The sequence below is a fragment of the Erythrolamprus reginae genome, chromosome 3 (genome assembly GCF_031021105.1).
Source record: "Erythrolamprus reginae isolate rEryReg1 chromosome 3, rEryReg1.hap1, whole genome shotgun sequence".
In the NCBI taxonomy this organism is placed as follows: Eukaryota; Metazoa; Chordata; class Lepidosauria; order Squamata; family Dipsadidae; genus Erythrolamprus; species Erythrolamprus reginae.
In genome coordinates this window covers 155,151,817-155,178,453 of record NC_091952.1, presented here as the reverse complement: position 1 = coordinate 155,178,453, position 26,637 = coordinate 155,151,817, and the positions used below count along the sequence as shown (strand labels likewise).

At 39.5% G+C, this 26,637-nt stretch overlaps 1 protein-coding gene and 1 long non-coding RNA gene across 10 annotated transcripts in view; one reads left to right on the top strand and one right to left on the bottom strand.

Moving 5' to 3' along the window:
- Positions 1-15,359: 15,359 nt before the first annotated feature.
- LOC139164667 (uncharacterized) lies at positions 15,360-23,898 on the bottom strand. The gene is made up of 2 exons (XR_011558675.1): positions 23,337-23,898; positions 15,360-17,550 (listed from the first exon to the last, which is right to left on the bottom strand). It is a non-coding gene; the product is annotated as an uncharacterized lncRNA (long non-coding RNA).
- CTNND2 (catenin delta 2) overlaps positions 23,123-26,637 on the top strand; it is a 269,783-nt gene continuing 266,268 nt past the window's right edge. For 6 of the 9 annotated variants that reach the window (XR_011558671.1, XR_011558672.1, XM_070747086.1 and 3 more), the window contains exon 1: positions 23,457-23,901. Coding sequence is in view for 7 of the 9 variants with exons in the window: in XM_070747086.1 (XP_070603187.1) it covers positions 23,526-23,901 (376 nt within the window). In the remaining 2 variants the exon portion in view is untranslated. Of the gene's footprint in view, positions 23,902-26,637 lie in introns of all 9 variants that reach the window. The other 3 variants (XM_070747087.1, XM_070747085.1, XM_070747081.1) reach the window with 1 other exon arrangement.

Below are 26,637 nucleotides of genomic sequence, written 5' to 3'. Positions count from 1 at the left end.
TTTTCACTTGGTTAACAGTCTGTTTTCTGAAATTCCCCAATGAAAAACAACTTTTTTTGAAGACTCGGCAACATAAGCAGGCATTTGCTTATGAAAATATTCAATTCTTGATTTTTCAGATATGTTTCTTCTACCTGTCACTTCCTTTTAAAGCATGATTAAAGGTACATGACAAAGGACTTAAAGCTACTTTGCTAAGTGCATAAAAATCAATTCAATCAAATTCTCAATTTAAAAAAAATATCTACCTATCAGATGGTCGAAGAAGTAAAATAAAAATAAATCTGGCATCTGAAACTGGCAGTTTGTTAATAAGAGTTAGTTTCTTATAATCTAGCAAGGTAACCGTATTCTGCTGATCTTGACGGAATCTTGAAACCAAGTGAGGTACTGTATTTTAATCCCACCTAGAATAATCTGTTTGATTTCAAGAAAAGGAAACCTGAAAGTTGATGGGATAGAAAGATAAAAAGAAATTAATTAGAAGGTCTAACAATATGTCACAATCTGTTAAACCCGGTATATCCTTTTTCAATTCAATTGTTGGCCGTTTCCTTTTCATTGCCTTGCTACTATTGCTCTTCTTTGGAGCCCTGATTGAGGGCTATATTATTAAAATAAAGCTAATAAAAGATAACGAACGACTGATCGTAACTGTGTCTTGAGCGCGAGTGTTGCTGAGTCTGAGATGCTGGCTGGTCTCGTGGGGGTGACGTGGCTGTTTGGTGTCCAAATTTTTGTTTGGTATCCGGTGCAAATTTTTAATGAAATTTTTGGTTATCTGAAATGTTCGCTATCGAAGGCGTTCGCTAGCCAACTGTATTCCTGCCTGGTTCAGCATGTGACAGCCCAAGTTAATTATAAGGATATATTACAGTATATTCATACTACAGCACTACTACAATAGCTGCATTGACCATTATTTAATTTCTGGGTGCAATTCAAGTTTTTGTTTTTCATCTTTAAAGTGCATGTTTCATGGCCTGAATATCTCCAATTCAGGATCGAATGCCTGATATGATCAGGAGAGAATGCTTGCAAAAGAGGGATGCCTTTGCAGGTTATTTAAACAAGCCCACTCTCAAGGTTTAGGTGGTGACCCCTTCCTTGGAACAACTTCTGAAACATAATAAAAACATAGTTCATAAGGGAGAGGGTTTGTGGACAATTGTAAATTGTTCTGAAAGGTGTAGGACATTGGATTGGGGACTAATGGTTACATTGTTTTGTTAGGATTTAATCTTATATTGGTTGCATAGGCTGCTCAGGAACTATGAGAATTGAGAGGCATAGAAATGAAATCATCATTATTGTCATAATCCATATAGTACTTCATTGTACCCAAATCTTTAGGATACTCTCAGAAATAGCTGTGTTCAAAGACAGATTCATGAACAGTGCTTACATATGTGTCTATTCCATCTATTTCTACTTTTCCTGTTCCATCCTGTCCCTTTGCCATTTTGTACCATTTATGAGAATCTATAGAAAAAACTATAAAGAGAAGCATATGCAACATGTAAAGAGAGAGAAACTATAATGAGGTATCATGTAACAGTCAAGTAAATAATATAGAGTACTTAGATATATACAAGCATTAGCAAAGTATTGTGTAATTATGCTTACTAGATCTAAAAGTAATTACTGCATGAGAGACAGTGCAATTTAGGGAACTGAATTAATCACGTATTTATCTGGTAATTATATAGTATCTTGTAAATAACCTGACATTACGTTATAATTACCATCTGAAAAAAGCTAACTTAAAAGAAAGGGGGGGGGAGGACAAAAATTTTAGCTCGAGGAAAAGAGAATATGTATTTATTTCTTTGAAATCTGTACATTGACTTCAAAGCACAATTTTTTCCAGTCAAATTTTTAGAAGGGTACAAAAATCAAAGATAATCTGAACCAAAGAAACACAAAATGTAACTTCTTGGCAAGCTTTCCCAGCAAATGACATTTTCTAGTGATCATGATTGGTACCAAGCTTAATGAACTATATGATGAATACTTAGCCTAATGATATATATACAGCACATCTGAACACACAGGTGCATGGAAATACATCAGCATACTACAGTGAATTAAAGCAATGATATGCCAAAGACCAGAGGAAGATCGAAGTATTACAAATGAATAAAAACATCAAGATTCAGGACATAAAATCCCATAATCAAGAACTATCCAAGAATACTGACTCCCCTCCAATTTTTTTTTGAAAATTGTAACAAGGTTACATGACAACATTGATGAGAACCAACTGATCAGAATCAACATTTTAGCATTATAAAATAGAAGATAAAGAGGAGTATTGGCCCTGTGCATGTCAGTTAAATAAAGTGTGTGAGTGTGAAAAATGTGTTTCTCATTCTATAGCTTACCACTGTAACGACAAACCTATAGTACATATGCCATTGGTGGCCCACAGAGCCATATTGGTGGACAGGAAAGGCTCTTTTTGCCTTCTCCAAGCTCCTAGAAAGGCTCTGAAGCTTGGGAAGAGAGAAAAATGGGCATGCCATCATGTGCTGGGAAGGAGGGTCATGTGCACATATGCGGGGGGTGCATGGATGTCGGCATGCATATGTATGACCCCCCCCCCCACACACACACACCTCCTTTTGGCATGCTAACTAAAAAAAGGTGCACCATCACTGGCTTAACATTTTGTTTGCTTAAGTTCCCCATCTATCCCCTCATCCAAATCATTGATGAAAATTTTGAAGTGTACTGGGCCTAAAACAGAGCCTTGGGGTACTGCACTGCATACATCTCGCCACATATGTAGTTCCATTGAGCACTACACGTTGAGTATGGTTGGCTAGCCATCTGGTGGTGTTGCTGTCTATCCCACATTTTTCTACTTTATTTAGTAGTAGATTATGATCTACTTTGTCAAATGCCTTATCTCTTTTTGGAATTTCTGGAAGACTAGGGAGGGTCCCTTTGCAAGCTTTTTATCTGCCTACAGACTGAGTTGCCTCTTATCAACTGCCAATATTTTATTTATTTATTTATTTATTTATTTATTTATTTATTTATTTATTTATTTATTTATTTATTTATTTATTTATTTATTTAGATTTGTATGCCGCCCCTCTCCGCAGACTTCAGCAGTCACCAAGGACTGGTTTCATGGAAAGTGGTTTTTCCATGGACTAGCGGTTTTGTGTGTTGCTTGCATCCTGCAGATGGAACTTCACCATACACACCCAAAAAACCCCCGTGTGGGATCATATTGGTATTCCAGTATGACAGAAAGTATGATTTAACATTTCTTCCTCCAAAATTTACTTTCCTTGGAAAAAATAATTCAACACTATTTTAATATATTTCTTTTCCTATTTGATTTTGCCCTACAACTATTTCATTTCCCCACTGGTCATTTATTTTAGTCAATTAGATTTAATAGAACAACATTTTTCAGCATACAATTATTCTCTTATCTTTCGGAAAATAATAAAATGAAAATGTTTACATTAAACATGCTGTAGTTTAATGTTATTTCTGACATTACATGATACAGAAATCAGAAAAAAAGGTAATTGATCATTCCAATTGTTTTTGTGAAAATAGTTCCTTTTCCTTTCACTGATACTTGAAATTATTTTCAATACAGGGCCCAGCCTTCTATCCCAGAGTGCACTTCAGCTCAATTCCAAATCAGAAGGATCTTTCCAGTATCCCTCAAGCTACCATAGCAACCAGACCCTTGCCCTTGGAGAAGGAACAGCATCCCAGCTCTCAACCCGCAGCAGTCAAGCTAGAGCTTCTCTACAGAACTATGGTCAGGTATGTTTGGAGAAACAGTTGAACTCATTTATATTAATTAATGTTATTATTATTGAACATTATTTTGACTGAAAATATTTTACATGCATAAAAAAGTTCACTTACATATTAAAGTGGGTGCTTATAATTTAGCATAACATAATTAATAAAATCAAGCGAAGAAATAAACATTTGCTGAGTTGCAGAGGCTGTGGAGAGGGCAGAAGTTTTCTCTGAAGTAGCCCCAACTTTATGGAAATCTCTCCTTCCAGAAGTAAATGTAACTCACACCCTTCTGGTCTTTCAAAAGTACATTTTTATTTCAATTTACTTTTGGATGAATGCTGAATGCTGGTGCTATGATGCTTTTGTTTTTTTCAATATAAATATTGTTATATTACTTATTCATTTAATTGGATTAGTGTTGTTTTTATTGGTCACAACCTTGGGTCCATTGAAAGTGAGGTAGCCTAGAGAGGTCCTAATATAAACATTTGTTTAGAAACTTGTGAATGTATAATTTACTTTTTAAGTGTATGTAACGCTGAAATTCTATGGTTTTTAAAATCCAGTTCTACAAAATTCTGAAAATTAGAGCTGTATAAAAGTTGTTTCATTTTAATGATTGGTTTGCACATCAACATGTGAGATTTACATCATCCCGACATCCAGGTGTGCCCAATAAATGAATTTTAGAATGCAAACTATAGGGTGCTGCATATGATTCATATTTGGTGTACTGTATAATGCTCTCCACTAAAGCATTAAAGAAGTACTGTATATTGTAAGTCTGAATTATTATTCTACATATTTAATTGTTTTAATTGTGGCTTAATTATGCAGCCATTAAGCTATTATTGCATCAGGATCCTTTATAGTTCTTCTTTTATCCATTTCAGAACAGCATTTTCAAACCATTCTTAAGGACACTAATAATGGAACAGCAAAACTGTAGTACATTTTTAGTCATATTTTATTTGTCTGCTTATTTTGAAAAACAATGGTGCCTTTTAAGATTGTATAGAAAGCTTGATAATATTTTGGAAAAATGTAGATCCCCATTTGAAAAATATGTAGGACATGGCCTAGGCATTTCCAAATGAATCTGGACATTGTGGCACATTGTTCATTTTAACAAACAACTATGGCCATTATCATAAAACCACTGCAACAAAGAACATTCCAATTCACAGAAAGGCTATGTTTTAATGACATAGCCAGTCACAATATACATATACATTTCACAGAAAACAAAGTGATAATGATAAGAGAGGAATAACTTGCTCAAGAGCCTAATTACAAAGCAGTAGGGTCTGAATCACCAAAATATACATTTGTTGTTTAGGATAGTTATTTTACAGAAAGAAAATTTGATTTCTCTGAAAGCACATAGGAGATACCAAAGTCAGATTATATTCATTTGTGTTTTACGGATAAGCAGTCATTTTCAAATTTCAAATGAAGATCTTACTTGGCAGTTCTTTAATTTTATTGTCCCTTTTGATTCAGTTTCTTTTTTTTTTAACCTTTGGTATTGATTGTCAATGTATATTGATTTTATATAAATCACATCTTTTGTGGTTTGAACAATGATTTTTGCTGGAAGATAAAGAAATTGTGTTTCTTAAAATACATAGAGTAAATACCTACTCCTATCTTTATTATGAAATTATAAGCCTCTGTGATGCAGCGATTAGAGTGCAGTACTGCAGGCCATATCTGCTGACTACAGGCTGCCTGAAATTTGGCATTTCAAATCCCACCAGGCTCAAGGTTGACTCAGCCTTCCATCCTTTTGAGGTGGGTAAAATGAGGACCCAGATAGTTTGGGGCAATATACTGACTTTATAAAACTACTTAGAGGGGGCTGTAAAGCACTAGAAAGCAGTATGTAAGTCGAAGTGCTATTCCTATTGATAAATTGTGGTGGTAGTTTTATGCTTTTAGTATGTCTAGCTTTGGAGATGCTTCATCTTCATTTAGTTGATGAAGCTCTTAATTAAGTTACCTATTGTGCGCTGCAGTTATAACAGGCGATTATCATTTCAATTCAAGTGATCATTGGAAATATACACATCCTGTCATATATTTTAAAAATTGTTCCTGATAGTTTTACTGCAGTCTCCAAGGTGGAATTCAAAGCACTTCATATTTCACATTTTGCAAAAATGCTGATGTGAGGAAGACCTAACACCTAACCACTTCAGCTAGCTGATTTGGTATGCAGTGAAAGGGAATTGTAATTGTACTTTTTACTGTCACAGTGAAATATTTCTAGACTTTTCTAGACATTCTATGAAGTACCAATAACTCTCAGTACTTTGGAGAGTTTGAGCTTGCAGAATTATTTGCTGCCCCAAACCATAAAACCTAATGCATTATATCTGTATAATAATCAGAATAAGTTGTAGTAGATTTTCCCAAGAAGTAAAATGATTGCACAGAGCTCCAGGTCACATTTGACTGTGGCCTCTGACTTTTTGTTCTCTTTCTCCACATTCCTATAAGGCAGTGATGGCTAATCTTTTTGCTGCAGTGTGCCTGAAGTGCGCACACACACCCAAAATGCAATGTGAGCATCCACCATGCATGCACCCCATGCTCCTTCACCCATTTTTGGTTTCCAGGTTGGTGCAAAAGTTCTTCCAGGGCCAAAATGGGACATGGGAGGTATGTGCAGCCCTCTGCACCCTGTTTAGGATTCCAAATTGGTGCAAGACTTGCAGGAGGCACCCCCAAAATGCAATGCAAGCGCCCATACACATGCACCCCCCCCACACACACGTATGCACACACACAATCTACTGCATGCGTCCTCCATTCCTCCACTCGAAACAGAACACCCTACGAAAGCAGACTATCAATCCTAGGCCTAGAAAGCTTAGAACTACGTCACCTAAAACACAATCTAGGTATTGCCCACAAGATCATATGCTGCAATGTTCTACCTGTCAATGACTATTTCAGTTTCAATCGCAACACAAGAGTACGCAACATATTCAAACTTAATATTAACCGCTCCAAACTTGACTGTAAAAAATATGACTTCAGCAGCCGAGTTGTCGAAGCGTGGAACTCATTACCTGACTCAGTAGTGTCAACCCCTAACCCCAAACATTTTTCCCTTAGACTATCAAGGATTGACCTCTCCAGGTTCCTTAGAGGTCAGTAAGGGGCATGCATAAGTGCACCAGTGTGCCTTCTGTCCCCTTCCAATTGTCTCTCCTTATCTCATTTATCTTTTCTTCCTTTCAAATATGTTCACTTATACTTTTATATCTTTTCTTCTATTCTTTTCTTTACTTATATTCTTACATATCTTTCTCTTCAATGTGTATTATGTATTGGACAAAATAGGTAGGTAGGTAGGTAGGTAGGTAGATAGATAGATAGATAGATAGATAGATAGATAGATAGATAGATAGATAGATAGATAAATAAAATAAAATGTGTGGCAGAGACCTGAATACCAATTGGCCGGCAGTAGCCATGTGCACATGTGCGTTGAAGCTGGGGTGATGGCTAGTGTGGCACACGTGCCATAGATTTGCCATCACTGCTATAAGGTATGTCCTATTTTTTAAAAAATAAAAAGCCCCAACACTTTTTGAAAATCTAATTATATACACATGTATTGCGGCATGAGTTTATTATGTACCTTGTCAGAAAAAAAATCACTATTTGTACTGAACGTTGTAATTTTTTATCATTTTTTGTACAGTTTATTAAAATATTTCTTAGTTTGTTTCTGATGAAGATACTTTAAAAGATATTTTAAAAATAAAGGCAACTGTTTATATAATGCATAATTAAACTAAATGGGAATACAGTGATCCCCCGATCATTGCGGGGGTTCCATTCCAGGACCCCCCGCAACGAGCGGGTTTTCGCGAAGTAGCGCTGCGGAAGTAAAAACACCATCTGCGCATGCGCAGATGGTGTTTTTACTTCCGCAGCGCTAGCGAGGAGCCGAAGATTGGGGTTCCTGTTTTAAAACGTCGCCGCCGGCATGGGCGGCTTGCCAGCACCCCCCGGACCCCCAACCTGGGTTTGGGGGGCTGCTAGGAAGCCGCCCATGCCGGCGGCGACGTTTTAAAACAGCCGCGCGGCTTTCCAATGAGTCCCGAAGACAAACGTCAAACTTCCGCGTTTGTCTTCGGGACTCATTGGAAAGCCGCGCGGCTGTTTTAAAACGTCGCCGGCGGCATGGGCGGCTTGCCAGCACCCCCCCCGAACCCGGGTGGCTGGGCGAGCAGCGAGCGAACGGCGGGTGGCCGGGCGAAGGGCGGGCGAGCGGCGAAGGGCGGGCGGGTGCTGGGGAGGGCTTCTCGCCCTCCCGCCAGCAAGAGGGGGAGCGAACGGCGTGGGCAGGCTGCGGACAAGCCGTTCGCTCGGGCCGCTTCCCAGCTGAGTACTCAGCTGGGAAGCGGCCCGAGCGAACGGCGTGGGCGGGAGAAGGGCGCGCGAGCTGCGGGCAGGCAGGCTGCGGACAAGCCGTTCGCTCGGGCCGCTTCCCAGCTGAGTACTCAGCTGGGAAGCGGCCCGAGCGAACGGCGTGGGCGGGAGAAGGGCGCGCGAGCCGCGGGCGCGCGGGCAGGCAGGCTGTGGACAAGCCGTTCGCTCGGGCCGCTTCCCAGCTGAGTACTCAGCTGGGAAGCGGCCCGAGCGAACGGCGTGGGCGGGAGAAGGGCGGGCGAGCCGCGGGCGCGCGGGCAGGCAGGCTGCTCAGCTGGGAAGCGGCCCGAGCGAAGCGGCAGCAGCGAGGAGTTTGCGTGGGCGGTGGGGAAACTCCTCGCTGATGCCCGCCAAGAGGGGGAAGACCTAGGGAAGCCGCCCAGCAGCTGATCTGCCCGGCGCCATCTACGCATGCATGCCCATAGAAAAAAAGGGCGCGCATGCGCAGATGGTGTTTTTACTCCCGGGTTCAAAAATCGCAAATTAGCCTGTTCGCAATGGTCGGGGACGCAATAACCGGGGGATCACTGTATATAGAAATGGATAAAGGAACACGCAACATTTAATTTCTGCATCAATATAAACAGGATGAAAAGCTTAAGCTCATAAGCAAAACACAAAAACATAACACAAAGCATGATATTATATTGTGTGAGGGTTTTCAACTGAACAAATCAGTGCTATGTTGCTTATGGAACATTTTAAAAAGCAGACATTGTCCCAGGAAAATTCTGAAAATGAATCAATGTCAAAAAAGCTGTAAGGGCATAGAAAAGATCAAACTCTAGTCAGTCACAGCAGAAACTTGGCATCCTATTTAATCCCAGATGTCTCCAAGAAGCCTAAAAACAGATCATGAAGGTATGATTGGAGGTGAACAGCTTTCTCCCTCTGATGGCAGGCCTCTGACACCAAGTAAAGCTATGAGTTTCAGGATGTGCAGGGTAGCACTCTGGGCTGCTAGGCAGCTATCCAGCCAGTTGGGATTCTCTTCTGCTCATACGGTGTATTTTAATGATACTACAATTGGCTTCTGCTTATGCAGAATCTCTCAATGTTAAATTTCATTGAATAATGATGTTCCAAGAATGTGAATCTCCACATTTTCCATGCCATGCCACCTAATTTTAAATAATTTTTATTTTATCTCTAAAATGCCTCCTTTTAGCTTTCTCTCTCTGAACGAAATGCTTTAAGTTTTCATTATTGTTATTATTATTATTATTATTATTATTATTATTATTATTATTATTATGTCAATACAACACAGCAAACAAGATCACTAGGCTGGATTTCGTATTTCATCACCAGTCAGACACTTCCCAAGCACCTAGGCCTAAGTGATGTAGTGGCGAATTATGTTTGCCGATCCCAGTAAAGCAGCCTTTTGCAACTGACAGATGGAGATTTTGTCAATTCCGATGGTTTTCAAATGTCCGCTGAGATCCTTTGGCACTGCACCCAGCGTGCCAAGTACCACTGGGACCACTTTCACTGGATTATGCCAGAGTCGTTGCAGCTTGATTTTTAGATCTTCATATTTCACTAATTTCTCTAGCTGCTTCTCCTCAATTCTGCTGTCTTCTGGGATTGTGATGTCAATGATCCATGCTTTCTTTTTCTCCACAATCAGGATGTCTGGTGTGTTATACTTCAGAATTCGGTCAGTCGGAAGTCCCACAGTAGTTTTGCTTGCTCATTTTCGACCACTTTTTCGGGCTTATGATCCCACCAGTTCTTTGCCACTGGTAGATGGTAGTTCTGGCACAAGTTCCAGTGGATCATCTGTGCCACAGCATCGTGTCTATGCTTGTAGTCAGTCTGTATGATCTCTTTGCAGCAGCTGAGTATGTGATCGATTGTTTCATCTGTTTCTTTACGGAATCTGCACTTTGGATTGTCTGTTGATTTTTCAATTCTGGCTTTGACAGCATTTGTTCTAATAGCCTGTTCTTGTGCTGCTAGTATTAGTCCTTCTGTCTCCTTTTTTAGTGTTCCACTTGTAAGCAATGACCAGGTCTTTTCTTTATCCACTTTGCCTTCAATCTTCTCCAAGAACTGGCCATGCAATGCTTTGTTCCGCCAACTATCCATACAACATTGAGTTACAGTTTTTCTGTACTGGTCCTTAGTTTGCTTCACCTTGAATTATTATTATTATTATTATTATTATTATTATTATTATTATTGTTGTTGTTGTTGTTGTTGTTATTAATTAGATTTGTATGCCGCCCCTCTCCGAAGACTCCGAGCAGCTCACAACAAGAATACAAAATACAAATCCAATGATTAAAACAGCAAAACACTCATATAACCCAAACAGCAAAACACTCATATAACCCAAACAAACCATACATAAACGGAGCGGCTGAGGGGAATCAATTTGCCCATGACTGGTGGCAAAGGTGGGTTTTTAGGAGTTTGCAAAAGACAAGGAGGGTGAGGGCAGTCCTAATCTCTGGGGGGAGTGGATTCCAGAGGGTCAGGGCCGCCACAGAGAAGGCTCTTCCCCTGGGTCCCACCAGACAGCATTGTTTTGTCAATGGGACCCGGAGAAGGCCAACTCTGGGATCTAATCGATCACTGGGATTCGTGCGGCAGAAGGCGGGCCCGAAGGTATTCTGGTCCAATGCCATGAAGGGCTTTATAGTCATAACCAACAATTTGAATTGTGACTGGAAACTGATCAGCAACCCGTGCAGACTGCAGAGTGTTGATGTGACATGGGCATATCTGGGAAAGCCCATGATTGCTCTCGCAGCTGCATTCTGCATGATCTGAAGTTTCCAAACACTCTTCAAAGGTAGCCCCATGTAGAGAGCATTACAGTATTCGAACCTCGAGGTGATGAGGGCATGAGTGACTGTGACCAGTGACTCCTTTTCCAGGTAGGGCCACAACTGGTGCACCAGCGAACCTGGGCAAACGCCCCCCTTGCCACAACAGAAAGATGGTTCTCTAATGTTAGCTGTCAATCGAGGAGGATGCCCAAGTTGTGGACCCTCTCCGAGGGGGTCAGTGATTCCCTCCCAGGGTAATGGACGGACAGATGGAATTGTCCTTAGGAGGCAAAACCCACAACCATTCCATCTTGTCAAGGTTGAGTTTGAGCTTGTTGACATCCATCCAGACCCCAACAGCCTCCAGGCACCGGCACATCACTTCCACGGCTTCGTTGACTGGACATGGGGTGGAGATGTATAGCTGGGTATCATCAGCATACTGATGATACTTCACTCCATGCCCCCGGATGATCTCACCCAGTAGTTTCATGTAGATATTAAATAGCAGGAGGGAGAGGATAGACCCCTGAGGCACCCCACAAGGGAGAGACCTAGAGGTTGATCTCTGACCTCCCACTAACACTGACTGTGACTGACCAGAGAGGTAGGAGGAGAACCACTGAAGGACAGTGCCCCCCACTCCCAACCCCTCCAGTCGGGGCAGAAGGATACCATGGTCGATGGTATCAAAAGCCGCTGAGAGGTCAAGGAGTACCAGGACAGAGGATAAACCCCTGTCCTGGGCCCCCCAGAGATCCTCCATCAACACAACCAAAGCAGTTTCCGTGCTGTAGCCAGGCTTGAATCCTGACTGTTGAGGACCTAGATAATCAGCTTCTTCCAAGGACTACTGGAGCTGGAGCGCTACCACCTTCTCAACAACCTTCCCCATAAAGGGAAGGTTGGAGACTGGACAGTAATTGTTGAGAATGGCTAGGTCCAGGGAAGGCTTCTTGAGGAGGGAGTGCACTAAATTCAGATTCATTTACAATTGAGATTTATAATTATTTTTCTTTACCTTGGGAGATAAGAATTGTAATCAGCATTGAGTTGTAAACAACTATCCCAAATGTATTTATATCATAAATATTGCTAAGGCATAATTATAATAATAAAAATATTTTTATTCTAATTTCTTTCCTTGTTATATAATACATACACACAGAGAGTTATATTTCCTAGGATGGTGCATATTACACTTCTGCTCCACCAATTTCACTGGTTACTTGTTTGATTCTGAGTGTAGTTCAAACCGTTGGTTATGATCGCTAAAGCACTTAATGGCATAAGTTCAGGCTACCTGATGAAGTGCCTCTTCCCACTCAGATAAGCACGTCCGATTTCTGGCAGAGAGGGCCTACTTCAGATTCCATCAATCAAACAAATGCAACTACCGTGAGGTAAAAGAAGATCATTCTCTGTTGTAACACTCACCCTTTGGAATATCTTATCTTTAATGCATTGATGGTACACTTCTTTGTTTGCTCAGGTGCCAAAAGGGCGAAAGTGCATGCGTTTCCCAACACCCATAATGTAAGGTCCTCCCCCTGCATACACAGCCCCCCCCGTTGCTCCACCCCCTCATGTATGTGTGCAGACCTCAATGAAGCCTGCAGACTTTTCACCTTCCCCAGGCTTCAGGAAAGCTTCTGGAGCCTATGGATAATGAAAAATGGGCCTACTGGAAGTTCAGAAACTTCTGGCCTTCCAGAGGGCAGGGGGAGCATGTTTTTGCCCTCCCCAGACTTCAGGAAGTTTTCCTGAACCCTGAGGTGAAAAATGGTCCAACAAGCCTACCGGAAGTTCATTTTCAAACATTTGGTAGGCCTGTTGCATTCCTTTTTTTGCCATCCACAGTCTGAAGTCTGTGGAAGATAAAAACAGCCTCCCACGCCCCCCGGAAGGCTGAAAATCAGCTGGTCACTGCGCACATGCATACTGAAGTAGGGCAATGTCCCACATGCCCTCAAATATAGCTGCATGCCTCCTGTGGCACACATGCCATAGGTTCACTATCACAACTGTAAGGCAAAATTCACCCTCGGCCTCCTATCTTCCCACAAGAGCCTGAAGATCTGGCTCTGCTGGTTGGTCTGGGGATGAAATGGGGGAATTCCACACTTAAGGTGGATCCTCAACTGATGGCAGACCCAATCACCTCCTTGCTTTCTGCTCTCTACCATTTATCCTTTAGGTTACCATATTAATGTATTATTCTCATTGTGTTCCTTTTTCCTTTTTTATTTAATTGTTCTACTTTATTTTTGTTACACTCCTTTCATTTTTATTCCTTTATTATTATTGTAAGCCACGTAGAGTCACCCCATGACAAGATAGGTGACAAACAAATTTTGACAAATAATAAGTATAATTTAACTTTTTCATACTATCTAAACTGTATGTTCACGTTTTTATTTATCATATTATTTTCCTAATTAGGTTATGTACTAGTAATTTGGTCAGACTCTCTGACCAAGTAAAGATGGACTTGGATCTCTTCTGTTGTTAAACTTAATTTGAAATATTTAGAAAATGATCTGTGACAACTGGTCATCATTTCAGAGGTGTGTCCTTACCTGGATCCTCAACCTCAGCAGAAGGATAGGAATCCTAATTTTTCTCCACTTTTAAACAGTGCAATATCATATACCTTCAATCTTCAATACAATACTACAAATTAACATTTATATTCGGTATTTATCATTCAACAATATGCTGCCACCTTTACTTTTATCACCTGGAAAACTTTCATATAAACTTTTTCAATATCACAATACGAACTTAAAATACTATTTGCTATTAGATCTCATATATTTGCTTTCACTTGTCTATTAAATTTTATTACATTTAGGCCAATGTGATTATTTTCAATTGTCATATATCTTTATTTCCCCATTAACAATTTCTTTACCCTCATCATATACTAATTGCCCTTCAAAAATAAAAGTTATTTAATCTTAAATATTAATTATCCATACTTTATTATTCAAATCTTACAAGATATTATCATAACCATATCATTCCCAAGAAAAGGAAACAAAATTATATCAATTAAATCTACTTAATTTCTATCATTACATATCAACACCATCAGTTTAATAAACCCTTACTTGGTTCTTAATGGAAATATAGTATTCTATTATCAATCTGCCTAATCAGTATAAACTTCTTTTATCTAAAATCCTTTTGCCGAAGCATTTGTCAGAAAATAAATCCAAAATTTCTCTTGTAGTAGGTCCTCCAACCAGCAGGTGGGGATGTTTTGAAAATTCCATAGAGTTCCTTTATTTTCGTACTTGAAAGCTTAAATGTCTCGGTAAAATAAAAAATCAATCTTAGAATTTTTAAGTTTTCGCTGTCTCCTCATTGCAGATACAGTTGCTTCCTTCCATTTCTGGTAACTTTATTTTTTACTCCAAACACAAAATAAGCTAAAACAGTCTCAATTCTTTATTTGGACACTTCACTCACCAGCATAGCTTCTCTCCAGCAAAGTTCTGTTCCCAGGTGTTCCCTCGCTGCTTCAATCCTGCTTCAGCGCCACGGCTTAGGTCGGCTCAGGCATGGCAGCCTGGCCAATTTCGCACTGCACTGGTGGAGGTCAAGCTGGTTCATCTGGGAGATATATCAACCCCAAAACAGACCCCCAGCAGCGACCCCATCTTCATCTCTCCTCCAGGGAGGATCTGGCCCAGTTCCATAGGAACCAGGACCTCCGGGTGGCGGGGATTCGGAGCACCCCCACGGGTGAAGGGGAACTCCATTTCCATTGTGGCCATTGGCCCCTCCCCCTCCCATGATGCCTTTACTTAAATAGCTGGGCAGCACTCAGAAATAGCACTGTTGAATAGCCTTGTTGAAGGAAGGAACGAAGGAAAGAAGGAATGAACGAATGAAGTCCAAAATCATCACAATTAATGCCGTGACATTTTGTATTATGTATAATCTTTTATCTAGCTATGGATAGATGCTACGAGTGCACCTTCATATGCCCTGCAGGGACTGCACCGTTGAATATGAAGGTTGACAAGCAGAGCCCATATGCCACTTAAATAGGCATGTCATAGCTTAACACCAAAGGTAAATGGCAAACCATTAGTATAAAATCCACTTAATTCCCCATATATATATATAGTGATCTAATCTTTTTGGCTGAGAGTCTCACCTCAGAAAAAGTTTTAATGATTTTCAATTTGATGGAGGATTCAAATTCAGCCTATTTCTCATATCCCAGATCAGTTAATCAAAGGAATGGTTTGCCTTTAGAAGTTGTGGCTGTTCCATCACTGGAGGTTTTAAATGAAAGACTGGACAATAGATATGCGTGCAAGCATACAGAAATGTCTAGTTTCCCCAAGATGCTTTATTATAATCCACTTTTTGAATAGTCATGAGTGCCTTTTTATTATTTAATGCAAATCTCAAAATTACCTTTTTTTAAACATCTTTATACTCTCATTCCTTAAAGTTATAGGCTTTTTAGATATGTCTACAAATATATATTGGTCAAGTTCTCTTCATCTGCAAATGCCTCTTCACCCTAACAAATAGAATTAAACTAATATAAATAATAGCAATCTGTTACTGTTTCATGACAAAATCAGCTAAATACAGATAGTCCTTAACTTTCCACCAGTTCTTTACACCCTAAGCATGCCCACCATACCAGCTGCAACCCACCAGGTTTACATGACCAAAATTCAGGTGCTCTGTCTTTATGACTAGTTGCAACATCCAATAGTCACGTGACTGTAATTTGCAAGTTTTTTGCAGTTTCTTGCTTAGTCATGAATACAGCAAGTTATATTTTGCAAATTCGGTTTATGGTTTGTATTTCAAGCTGAACATTGATCAAGATACATGACATAGATAACTTTATCAAGTTATAGAAGAAATCGTTTCTGAATCAGTTATTGTTACTGTGATTTATCTTCCAATCTCATTTCACATTCTTTCTCAGAAAATATACCGTACCTTTAGGGAACAATTTCTTTAAAAAAATAAAAGCTCTTGATTCTGTTATTACTTCATTCCATTCTATTCTATTCTTTAGGATTGAAAAATAGAAAAGAAAGAATAGAGATGCAATGAAGTGGTTTTCAATCTTTTTTACAGCAGTGGCAAGTACAATTATAAATGTACCTTTTACTTTACCGTTATAACGCTCTTCTTTCTGCAATCTATCTAATGAAAAACTGTAGACCATAAGTTCAATTTTTTCTATTAATGCAAAACTTTCCAATCAGCAGTAAACATATTGTTTTTTCTCTGATTAAAGAGAATTACAGATTTTAAAGATTACAACTGACTAAAGGTATTTTGGGGAGAAGGGGAGATTGATGGAGTTGAAAAATGTCGTGCCATTTAGCAGCAAGATTATTATATATACAAAGATAGAAAGATTCAGCACTATCTGCAATGGAGGAATGGTTGGTGAAGATGATGGAACTTGCTGAGATGGCTAAATTGACCTTTTTCTCAATTTCACTTGAAATTGTTTCTTCCATGCATTTTGTTGAGAATTCATGCTGTTCTGGATTGCCATGACGTTTATTCTGGGTCTAACAGATTTAGGAAAGAAATCAGTAAATAATTCCACTTGTTTTAAAGGTGGAATTAAAACCTGCTGTGAGCCACACAAAGTGGATTAAAACCCCTTCACTATCCCTCTGAAATCAGGACAAAAGCTGTCTTCAGGTATTTTGCTAAGTTCATCTTTAAAGTGGGTAGAAAATAAGTTGAACACTTGGTGCTTTCTTTTTACTTTCATTGAATTCCACTTTTTAGTCTGTAGAATAACTGACCCAGTATTTGCCTGATTCCGGAAAACATTCCATTCCCAAAATAAGTTCATACAAGTATTATTATTTAAAACTATATACCCCTCACTTTTCTTTATAGAAGCAGTCAAAGAAGATTACAACCATAAAGTAAAAAATACAAAATTCAACAATAAAATCAGTATAATTAAAATTAAAATCAAATTGCTCACAATTATAATCAGTTTGAAGCTTTAAATTTCCCCCCCTAAATAATAGGAGAGTAGTGCATCTTTGGAGAAAGCATTCTGGGGGTCATATAGGAAAGAGCGGTTTCCATCTTCCAAATGGCTGAACTTATGGTATCAATGACATCTTCAAAGGGGTCTCTCCTCCTGATCTAAGTGGTTATGCAGCTTCACTGTGGGAGAGATGTCCTTCAGGTACTGAAGTTCTTCATATTTTCAATGGTGGAAGAACTGAATGGGGTCAACATGTATACCAGTTTGAACTTCTCTGTATATTCAGATGGGCCATAGAAAAGGTCAGATAAGAACAACTTCAGCAGGTTCTATGATCTCCCAGCACCTGTGACATCTCTATGAATATTGTTCCAAACAGTGGAATAGACCATGAAATGCAGAGTCCCAGTTCCTTAATTTCTAGACATCAGCTTTTATTCACTGGTGAGGAATCTATCAGCTTTCCCCAGAACCCAAGAGAGGAGAACCAGTGCAAAATTCAGAAATCTTCCCATTGAATACTTCAAGAGGTTTATCCTGAAGTGAAATAAAGTTATCATTCATATCAAAATAACATAACCAGAAATACATGGCCAACATGTTAGATTTGAAATACCTGAATAGATATATTAAATCCTTAGTTAGAACAATCTTAATTGTTATTTTAATATAAAATAAATTCACCTTTAAAAAAGTTTTTTGAAATTTTTGCCAACTCATTTGATGAAAAACATATAATACCTTATTTATAATTTACTTCAAAATTCACATCCTTAAGATTGTGGAATCTTTTGCAGGATCATAAACCACAATTTGGTTTAATGGGTTCACAAATAGCTTTGCATATGGTACAAAGCCAAAAGCAATTGCAAACTTATCATTATGTTATGTTTTGAACAAAATAAAGCAAAATTGAAATTGAAAAGATATATTAAATATATTTTAGAAATTATTACTTTTCACTTTAAAAACCCTAATTTTTCAAGCATGTAGTTATTCTCTTTTATCCTACTTCTCTATTTGATATTGAACAGAAAAAATGAAACTTAAACAAAAGTTCTGTCAATTTACAATATTTTAGAGGCATTCTTAATTGTTTCAAATAAAATGTCTGTATGTTGAAGAAAAACAAACAGAAAGAGGCATTGCCACAAAAATTATTTTTAAAAACAGTGTACTTTTTGATATTCAAATATCTTTCAGTCTAATTGCAGTTAATAGAGGATTTTAATATTACAAGATTAACAGCTCTGGTTGATCTCTTCAGCCTAAGATGTCTGATAGAAACTAAAATGCTGTCTACATTGAGATAAGAGATGCTATTCCTTAGAGCTCCAGAAGGGGTTTAGGCACATAATTGAAATTAATAACAAGAAGCAACTAGTGAGAAGTTTCTTTTCATCCTCCTTATCTCTTTTACAGGATTTAAGGCAAATTCCATATATAATTGATGAGATCTCGTAGCCTTGTGCAGATATGTCTCACAAAGTACAGTGGTACCTCTACTTAAGAACGCCTTCACTTAAAAACGTTTCTAGATAAGAAGCGGGTGTTCAAGATTTTTTTTCCCTCTTCTTAAGTAAGAACCTGATCCCAGAAAAATTTCCCATTAAATTTGAGAGAGGCATGAAGGCCCGCCAGTTCCCTGCCATTCTCCCTTTAATCCCAGCCATCTCAGGCTTTTCTAGGCTACCAGAGGAGCCTTTCGGTGGTGCTTAAGGAGGCTTTGGAAGTCCAGAGCGAATGAAGCATTTTCCTTTCTCTGGGTGCTTGGAGAAGGAAGAAACCTCTGCCAGCGCCCAGAGAAAAGAAATGCTCCCTTCGCTCTGGGCAGTCGGGGAGTCACCACAGCGAGAGAAGAGGGGAGCCATTCAGCAAGGGAGGGAAGAGGCAGCAGGTAGCAGCAGCAGCCAGTGTTTTGGAGGCAGCGTATGGGAGCAGCCTCATGCCGTGTGATTGGAGGCCCGTGCTCCTCGCCGCCTTAGAGTCCCTTTTTTTGTTTAAGCCTTTAAGTTTTGAATTATTTTGATTCACTTCACCTCACCTTCTTCCTTCGGCAGCGACTGTCCTCCACCTCTTCTTCTTCCTCCTCCTCCTCTCACCAAAATTCCGAGTTTTTATTTCTTCCCTAATGGGTTTGCACACAGTATTTGCTTTTACATTGATTCCTATGGGAAAAATTGCTTCTACTTAAGAATGTTTCTACTTAAGAACCTGATCATGGAACAAATTAAGTTATTAAGTAGAGGTACCACTGTATAGTTTTTATTCAGGATACTGTTTTTTCAGTTTGGATGGGATAGTTGCATAGGATTCTTGTACACAAGTACCACACAAACATATATCCATATTGATATACATGTTGAAACAGAGAACACGAGAGATAAAGAACTAGATAGTTGTATGCAAAACCAGTGTTTTGGGTTCTTCTTCTTTTTTACATTTTATATATTTATTTAACTGGATTTTTCTTCATTCACTTCAATTTTCACTCTAACATTTATTTCAAGTTGAAACAAAATCCTTCTACATTTTCAGGAATTGGATTTGATGCCCACACCACCCTCTGCTGTCTTGTATTTTTAGTTTTTTCAAAGTAGTTTTGTACATTGAAAGTTTCACAGTTGCTTTAAAATTTATATTTTAAAACATATGTGTTGCAATCTCAGTGATCATTTTTAATCACTAGAATCTGAAGTCATATATTTAGATGAATGAAATGAAATGATAAAACCTTACCATGAATCAGCAAAAAGATATTTGTAATCTAGCATCCTGTTACTAATACCAACCACACAAATGATGGTAATTTATATGATGCATGTTGCTCGCTCCAACTGGTATTTAAACACACCCTTTTCTAAATTCAAGCCTGAGCTAACCTTACTGAGCTTATCCTACATGAATTTGTTTAATGCATTTTGTAAATATGGTGTCTTTCAGTTGTATTATATGGTTGTCATTCCCCAAATTCCCAGCCAGTAACCACTGATTGAAAATGGGACTCCCAACACATCTGGGAGACATCGAGTAGAAGACAAATGTTTTAGCCCTTGTTAACTTTACTAGCTGTAAACAAGAAGCCATCCACATTTACTGTATGATACAAACTGATTGTGCGCTAACATTTATTTGGACATAGAGTGGTACCTCTACTTAAGAACTTAATTCATTCTGTGACCAGGTTCTTAAGTAGAAAAGTTCTTAAGTAGAAGAATTTTTCCCCATAGGAATCAATGTAAAAGCAAATAATGCGTGCAAACCCATTAGGAAAGAAATAAAAGTTCAGAATTTGGGTGGGAGGAGGAGAAAGAAGAAGAGGAGGAAAGTCGCTGCCGAAGGAAGAAGGTGAGGTGAGGGGAATCAAAAAAATCCAAAACATTAAGGCTTTAAAAAAAGAGGGACTCTCCCATATACCCGGCACTCGCCTCCCATATATCCAGAGATAGGAACCCAGGCAGGTGAGAGGGGGAAACCTCCCGCTCCTTTGACTGAAAGGCGGCTGCTGCTGTTGCTACCTGCTTCCTCTTCCTTCCCATGCTGAAGGGCTCCCCTCTCCTCTTGCTTGCTCGCTTTGTAGCCAGCACCTTTCCTTCATTGTTGAAGCCAAGTTGATCTGGCCTTTCCGCACCCAGATGCTCCGGGAGGCAACCTCACGCCAGGTATATGGGAGGCAGCATGAGGGAGTCACCATAGCAAAATGGTTTATTCCCTCTCCAAGTACCCAGAGAAAGGAAAATGCTCCCTTTGCTCTGGACTGCCAAAGCCTCCTTAAGCACCACTGAAAGGCTCCTCTGGCAGCCCAGAAAAGCCCGAGATGGCTGGGATTAAAGGGGGTATGGCAGGAAACTGGCTGGGCCTTTGTGCCGCTCTCAAATTTCCTGGGAAATTTTTCTGGGATCGGGTTCTTAAGTAGAAATGGTTCTTAAGAAGAGGCAAAAAAAATCTTGAACACCCGGTTCTTATCTAGAAAAGTTCTTAAGTAGAGGTGTTCTTAAGTAGAGGTACCATTGTAGCAGTGTACAATATTTCTATGGATATTATCACAATGCCCACCCTCCTTAAAAAGAAAGAAAGCAGCCTACTCCCTTTTGCTTCTTAATATGACTGCATCCAGTTTCTCCTTCTATATGAATTGATGAAGAATGGACAAACAGATACTCACTTGAAATTCCTTAGTTTTCTTCCCAGAAGAGATTTATCTATCTATTGATTTCTAAGGCTGTTTACCTGATATACAATTCAATAATGAACAGCCATTTAAAATGAGCAATAACAACAAACAAAACAAAATGTTATTCTTGGGATCCGCAAGCGCTTTTAAAAACATTAACCCAGTGAAGTTTTTGAATTACCTTATTGAAGTGGTAAGAAAGTGCCACCACAGTGAGTTTTGTTCTTTTCTGTTACATCTTTCACTCACTTTTAAGCCTCTCTCATTAACAATCATTTGGAGCATTGAGAGAAAGGGTAGATAAAAGATGACATTCCCACACACTCTCACTGTGCAAAGTCTCTGTACACCATAACATTTTTAGAAATTTGCATTTCCTAAAAAAAATTCAAAAGCATATCAAATTGAAAACCAGTAGGGAAAATATTGGGTGATTTTTTTCCTAATGGCATTTAAGCAATTAGATAAAATAAGTTTTGACCCATGAGCTAGCCAGCTCTTTCAAGGCTAAGGGAGAAGTTCCTAAAAGGTCAGAAAACAGATTCTCCAACTTGTTTCTGCTATGGAAGAGGATTTGCGCTTCAGCAACTGTTTCCACCAACTAGAACATAGGGAATAGTATTCAAAGTGAGGTTCTACCTAGGTGTTATCACAAGAAACTTTGAGTTCAATTGATGATGCACTGATTAATACTTGAGAAATATAATCCTATCCAAGAATTCTAAGTAGAACAAGGTACCAAGCATCATATTGCTTGTCTTACATACTGGAGAACATGTATTATACAATTATTGATTGCTTTCAAAAGGAACATTTAATTAGTATTTGCTTTGCTTTTTTAATTGGTAAGTCAAAGAAAAAAGCTTCAGTTCTTTAAATGTATGAATAAATGTATTTCTTCTACTATCTTATATTATCATTTTACAAAACTGAATTTATTATAATCCTGTAAAGGATAATAAATATTTCTATTGCAGTTAGTGACAAACTCCAGGCTAGATAATTTCAGACATTCTGTTTCTTAATACATGCATGAAAAACTATAAATGTGACATTACATGCATATAACAGAACTGAAGGATTACTGATAATTCTTTCTGTAACTAATACATTTAAGGTTGCACAACATGCAGTATCCTTAGAATAACATTTTAATACTAGTGTATCAGCTAAGGCCCTCCCCAGAATACCTAAGAAGTGAGATAAACAATATACTATTGATATATTGTTTATCTCACTATGTACTATATACTTTATATCAACAATATACTATTAGGCTATTATACTTATATCCCAGTAAACTATTCTCAACAATAATAATTTATTACATTTGTATGCCGCCCCTCTCCAGAGATTCAAGACCCTCTTGGGGGAGAAAGTTAGGTGCACACTACATTTTGTGCCACTTATGTGTTTTACACAAATAGTATGATTATTATTCAGAGTATAAAGTTCGCAGTGAAAGTCAAGGGGTTTTGGCCATTTCTCCAAGCGCACTTTGGGGTAGAGGGGGGGGAGAAACCCCCACTTTGAACGCTGAACCTTTTAAACCAAGGGTAGGCAAAGTGGGCTCTTCTATGACTTGTAAACTTCAACTCCCAGAATTCCTGAGACAATCATGCTAGCTCTAGAATTCCGGGAGTTGAAGTCCACATGTCATAGAAGAGCCAACTTTGCCTACCCGTTATTAAACACTAGACCTTATTGCGGCTTCGTGATGCTAAAGATGTAACCGTAGTTACCATTAGCGACACGTTCGAATGTATATAGTGGAAGAGCCTTCGAGTAAAGCGGCCGAAGTTGGAACTTTATTTAACATCAAACCAGTATTCATGGCAAACGCTCGAGATGTGCTTAAGAAGTGAGCAAGCAGCCGAGCACCAACCTACGTAGCAAGGGCATTTGCGCAGTAATTTAAGTGCTGCTTTTCAAAGCATGTGGGTCCAACGCAGTAAAAATGTGTCGCGGGGGCGCATTGAATTCCTTTTGCGATTCTCCGGACTAGGTGAGGGCGGGGGGTGGGTGGGAGTGGGCTGGCCAAAAACCGCCGCCTCCCTTGACCGCCTCCTGTTGTCTGCCTGTTTAACACTCTCGCTCTCCCCGCCCACCCCAACCCCCTCCTTCGCAGGGCACCGGCCGGACTGCCCACCTCGCCACTTCGGAGCCGCCGCCACCCCCGTCGCAGTCGCTGCCCAGGGAGACCTTCGCGCCCAGCCATGGGAGCGCTTTCCACTTGCCGGACTCTTCCTCCTGCTCCTCCTCGCAGCAGCCGCACTCACCGGCCCTCTACTACTCCAGCTCCACGCTGCCGGCGCAGAGAGTGAGCTCGCCCTTGTCCATGCAGCAGGTGGGCTCGCCTACCAAGCTCCAGCGGGCGGGCTCCGCCTCCGAGAGCGGCGGCGGCTACGCCACCACGCAGCGGGTTTCTTCTCCCAAGCAGTCGCCCAGCCGCCTCGCCAAGTCCTACAGCACCAGCTCGCCCATCAACATCGTCGTCTCCTCGGCGGGGCTCTCGCCTTCCCCGATCCGGGTCACCTCCCCGCCCACCATCCAGTCCAACATCTCCTCTCCCATCCATCAGCTGAGCTCCACCATCGGCACCTACGCGACCCTCTCGCCCACCAAGAGGTTGGTCCACCCTTCCGAGCAGTACAGCAAACATTCCCAGGAACTATATGCCACGGCCACTTTGCAGAGACCCGGAAGCCTAGCAGGTGAGAGAGAATATGCTTTCCTCCCCTCTTTTCGACTCTCTTTGAAGGCGCCTCCTCCAAAGTCCGTTGAAATAGATCTATGATCCTGAGAACGTTTGTAATTTTGAGGGTTCTGGTTCGGATGTTCACGTTCGCCTTTCTATCCCAAGTCCCGGTTCAAGCGATTCCTGCTTGTAAACCAAACTAAACTGTTTCAACGTGCGGTCAAATAACTGCGGGTCCCAGCAGAAAATAAATGCTGAATAACATTGTATTCTCCTAGCCCTGCTTAGGTAGAAGTGAGGCACTGCTGATTTCATCGGGATTTGTTATAAAGCAAGAAGTATATTTAGGTTTGAAGTCTTTGCTGTTGACCCTTAACGTTCTTTTCCTTTCTACAGTACTCTTCTTGCCAAGTAGAAAAGCCCCATGGAAGAAAGTTTTTCTTTTAAAATTCCTTGAATAAATGCATAGTTTCTTGTTTTAGCTGGTATTACATTATCTGATGTACAGCGATGCTATCAAACTGTTTTTTAGAGCTATTTCTTGTTTCCAGTAATATTAAAGTGTTTGATAAGTGCTATGGTTCCCATTCCTTGGGAGACACCTGGTTGTTGTTTCCTTAAAAAGAAACTCTTGCAGTTGAAGAGCATTTATTGATCTTGGTAATCAGATAACTAACCTGTATTCTTTTCAGTGGGGAATTTTTGCTGTTGTAAAAACCACTTGAAAGATACTGCTGTAACACCAGCTGTCATGCTCATGTGTTCTCTCATCTGATTTATGTTGCTAAATGTAGCATTTAAAAGAATTAGTTGGGAAGTGTTTTTTCTAATACCTGGAAGATATTCAAGTATCTCTCCTTGAAAAAAAATAAATCAAAAGGGTAGTCAGCAATCTATTTTAGAATTGTGCTGCCCTATTGAAAAATGAGGCAAAATTAAGAAACAGACTTGTTCTCTAATTTTATTTTTATAACATCCCACCCTTCAAAGAAAGGGACTGTAGGCTGGATTGAGAGATGAGGGGTAAATCCTGGAAGAAATAATTGGCAAACAGTTCCATAATTCTGTATTTTAAAAAAAACACCCATGTATTCTATCACTAGGAATCTGTCTTGACTTAAGAAGTCCATTTTTAATTATTTACTTGTTTGCATTGTTAATGATCTGCATTTGATGGTTGTAATCATGTGTCCAGTTCTTGAAAGGCCTGCATAATAAAAGATGCACAATATTATGAAGGGTGGAGTGATCTGTGGAGTAGTTGTGGCCATGGTTATTACCAGAAAATGGCAAATATTAAGTTGAGTAAATGGCATGTTGTTTCAGTAGTTCAATCAACATTTTCCTTTTCCAGAGAAGTGGAAAAAAATTGGAAGAAATGTGAATGCACATGCAGTTTATATCCTCTACAGTTTATAGATATAGGACTGTTCCTTGGTGGTGTTTCATATCCGAGGGTCCCTGCAGGCACTATTTGCTGGATGTCTAAAAATAGTGTGATTTATCTGTTGTATCATACTGTTGAATACCCATTTTGTCCCTGTTTAGCAAACAAAAGTATTGTTTGCTAAGTCTAACAACTGATCCACTCAATAAATTATTGTTAGCTAACCTGAGGCTATAAGATTAATTTTTATGCAGCCTTTGAAATAATCTCAAAACCAAATACAGAAAATTGGTTCAGGCCTTTGTTGAGAGTGGTGACCTTTTCTGCAGCCTGCAGCGTAGAATGGAGAGAACATAGTTTCAAAAAGAGAAAAAAGAGGTTTCTGAGAAAAAGAGCATCTATATCTAATTTTGGCTCTGGACCCAGCCATTGCTTGCTTCAATCTCATGCAACAGACTACCCTGAGGGGCAGGGGGAAAAATGGCCTGCATTGACCAATAAGTATCTTCTAGAGTTGTATGGAGTGCAAGGACACTTTCTATTTGAAGTAGCAGTGATGATTGAACCTGAAATTATTTGCAGTAATATTGCAAAGTTTCAGTAAGCCGTGGTTCACTTATAATAGATTAGCCCACATTAGGCCATAGAAAGTCTTTTTGTAGTCCTTTTTTTTAGTAATTAAACAAAACAACAACAACTGTGAACCTGTAATGGCAGATTTAGCACATCGCCTTTTTTGTTGTTGCTGCTGTCCTCCCTTCTTCTCTGTATCTCTTCTTTTTCTGGTGTTCCTTTTTTGGCCAATGGAGGGGACCAGTTCTGTCTCTTTCTTGCAGGCATTTTCTTCTGGAACTGCAAGGCTGGAAAGAGACCAAAGCAACTGGCAGTCTACACAGTACAGATAGTCTTAGACTTACAACAGTTCATTCAGTGACTGTTTGAAGTTACAACAGCACTGAAAAAAGTGGTTTATGAATGTTTTTCACATTGACAACCATTATAGTATCCCCATAGTCATGTATTTAAAATTCAGATGCCTGGCAACTGATTCCTGTTTATAATGGTTGTAATTTCCTGGGGTTGTGCGGTTATCTTTTGTGATCTTCTGATAAGCAAAGTCAGCGAGGAGGCCAAATTCACTTAACAGCTATGTTATTAACTTAACTATTGCAGTGATTCATTTAGCAACTGTGGCACAAAAGGTTGTATGGGGGGGACTCACTTAACTATCTCACTTAGCAACAGAAATGTTGGGCTCAATTGTGGTTGCAAGGCAAGGGCTATCTGTATTGAAAGTAGAAACAATATTTCTATATTTTCAAATTAGAAGAAGCATGTTAGAAAAATATGACCATTTTAACTACT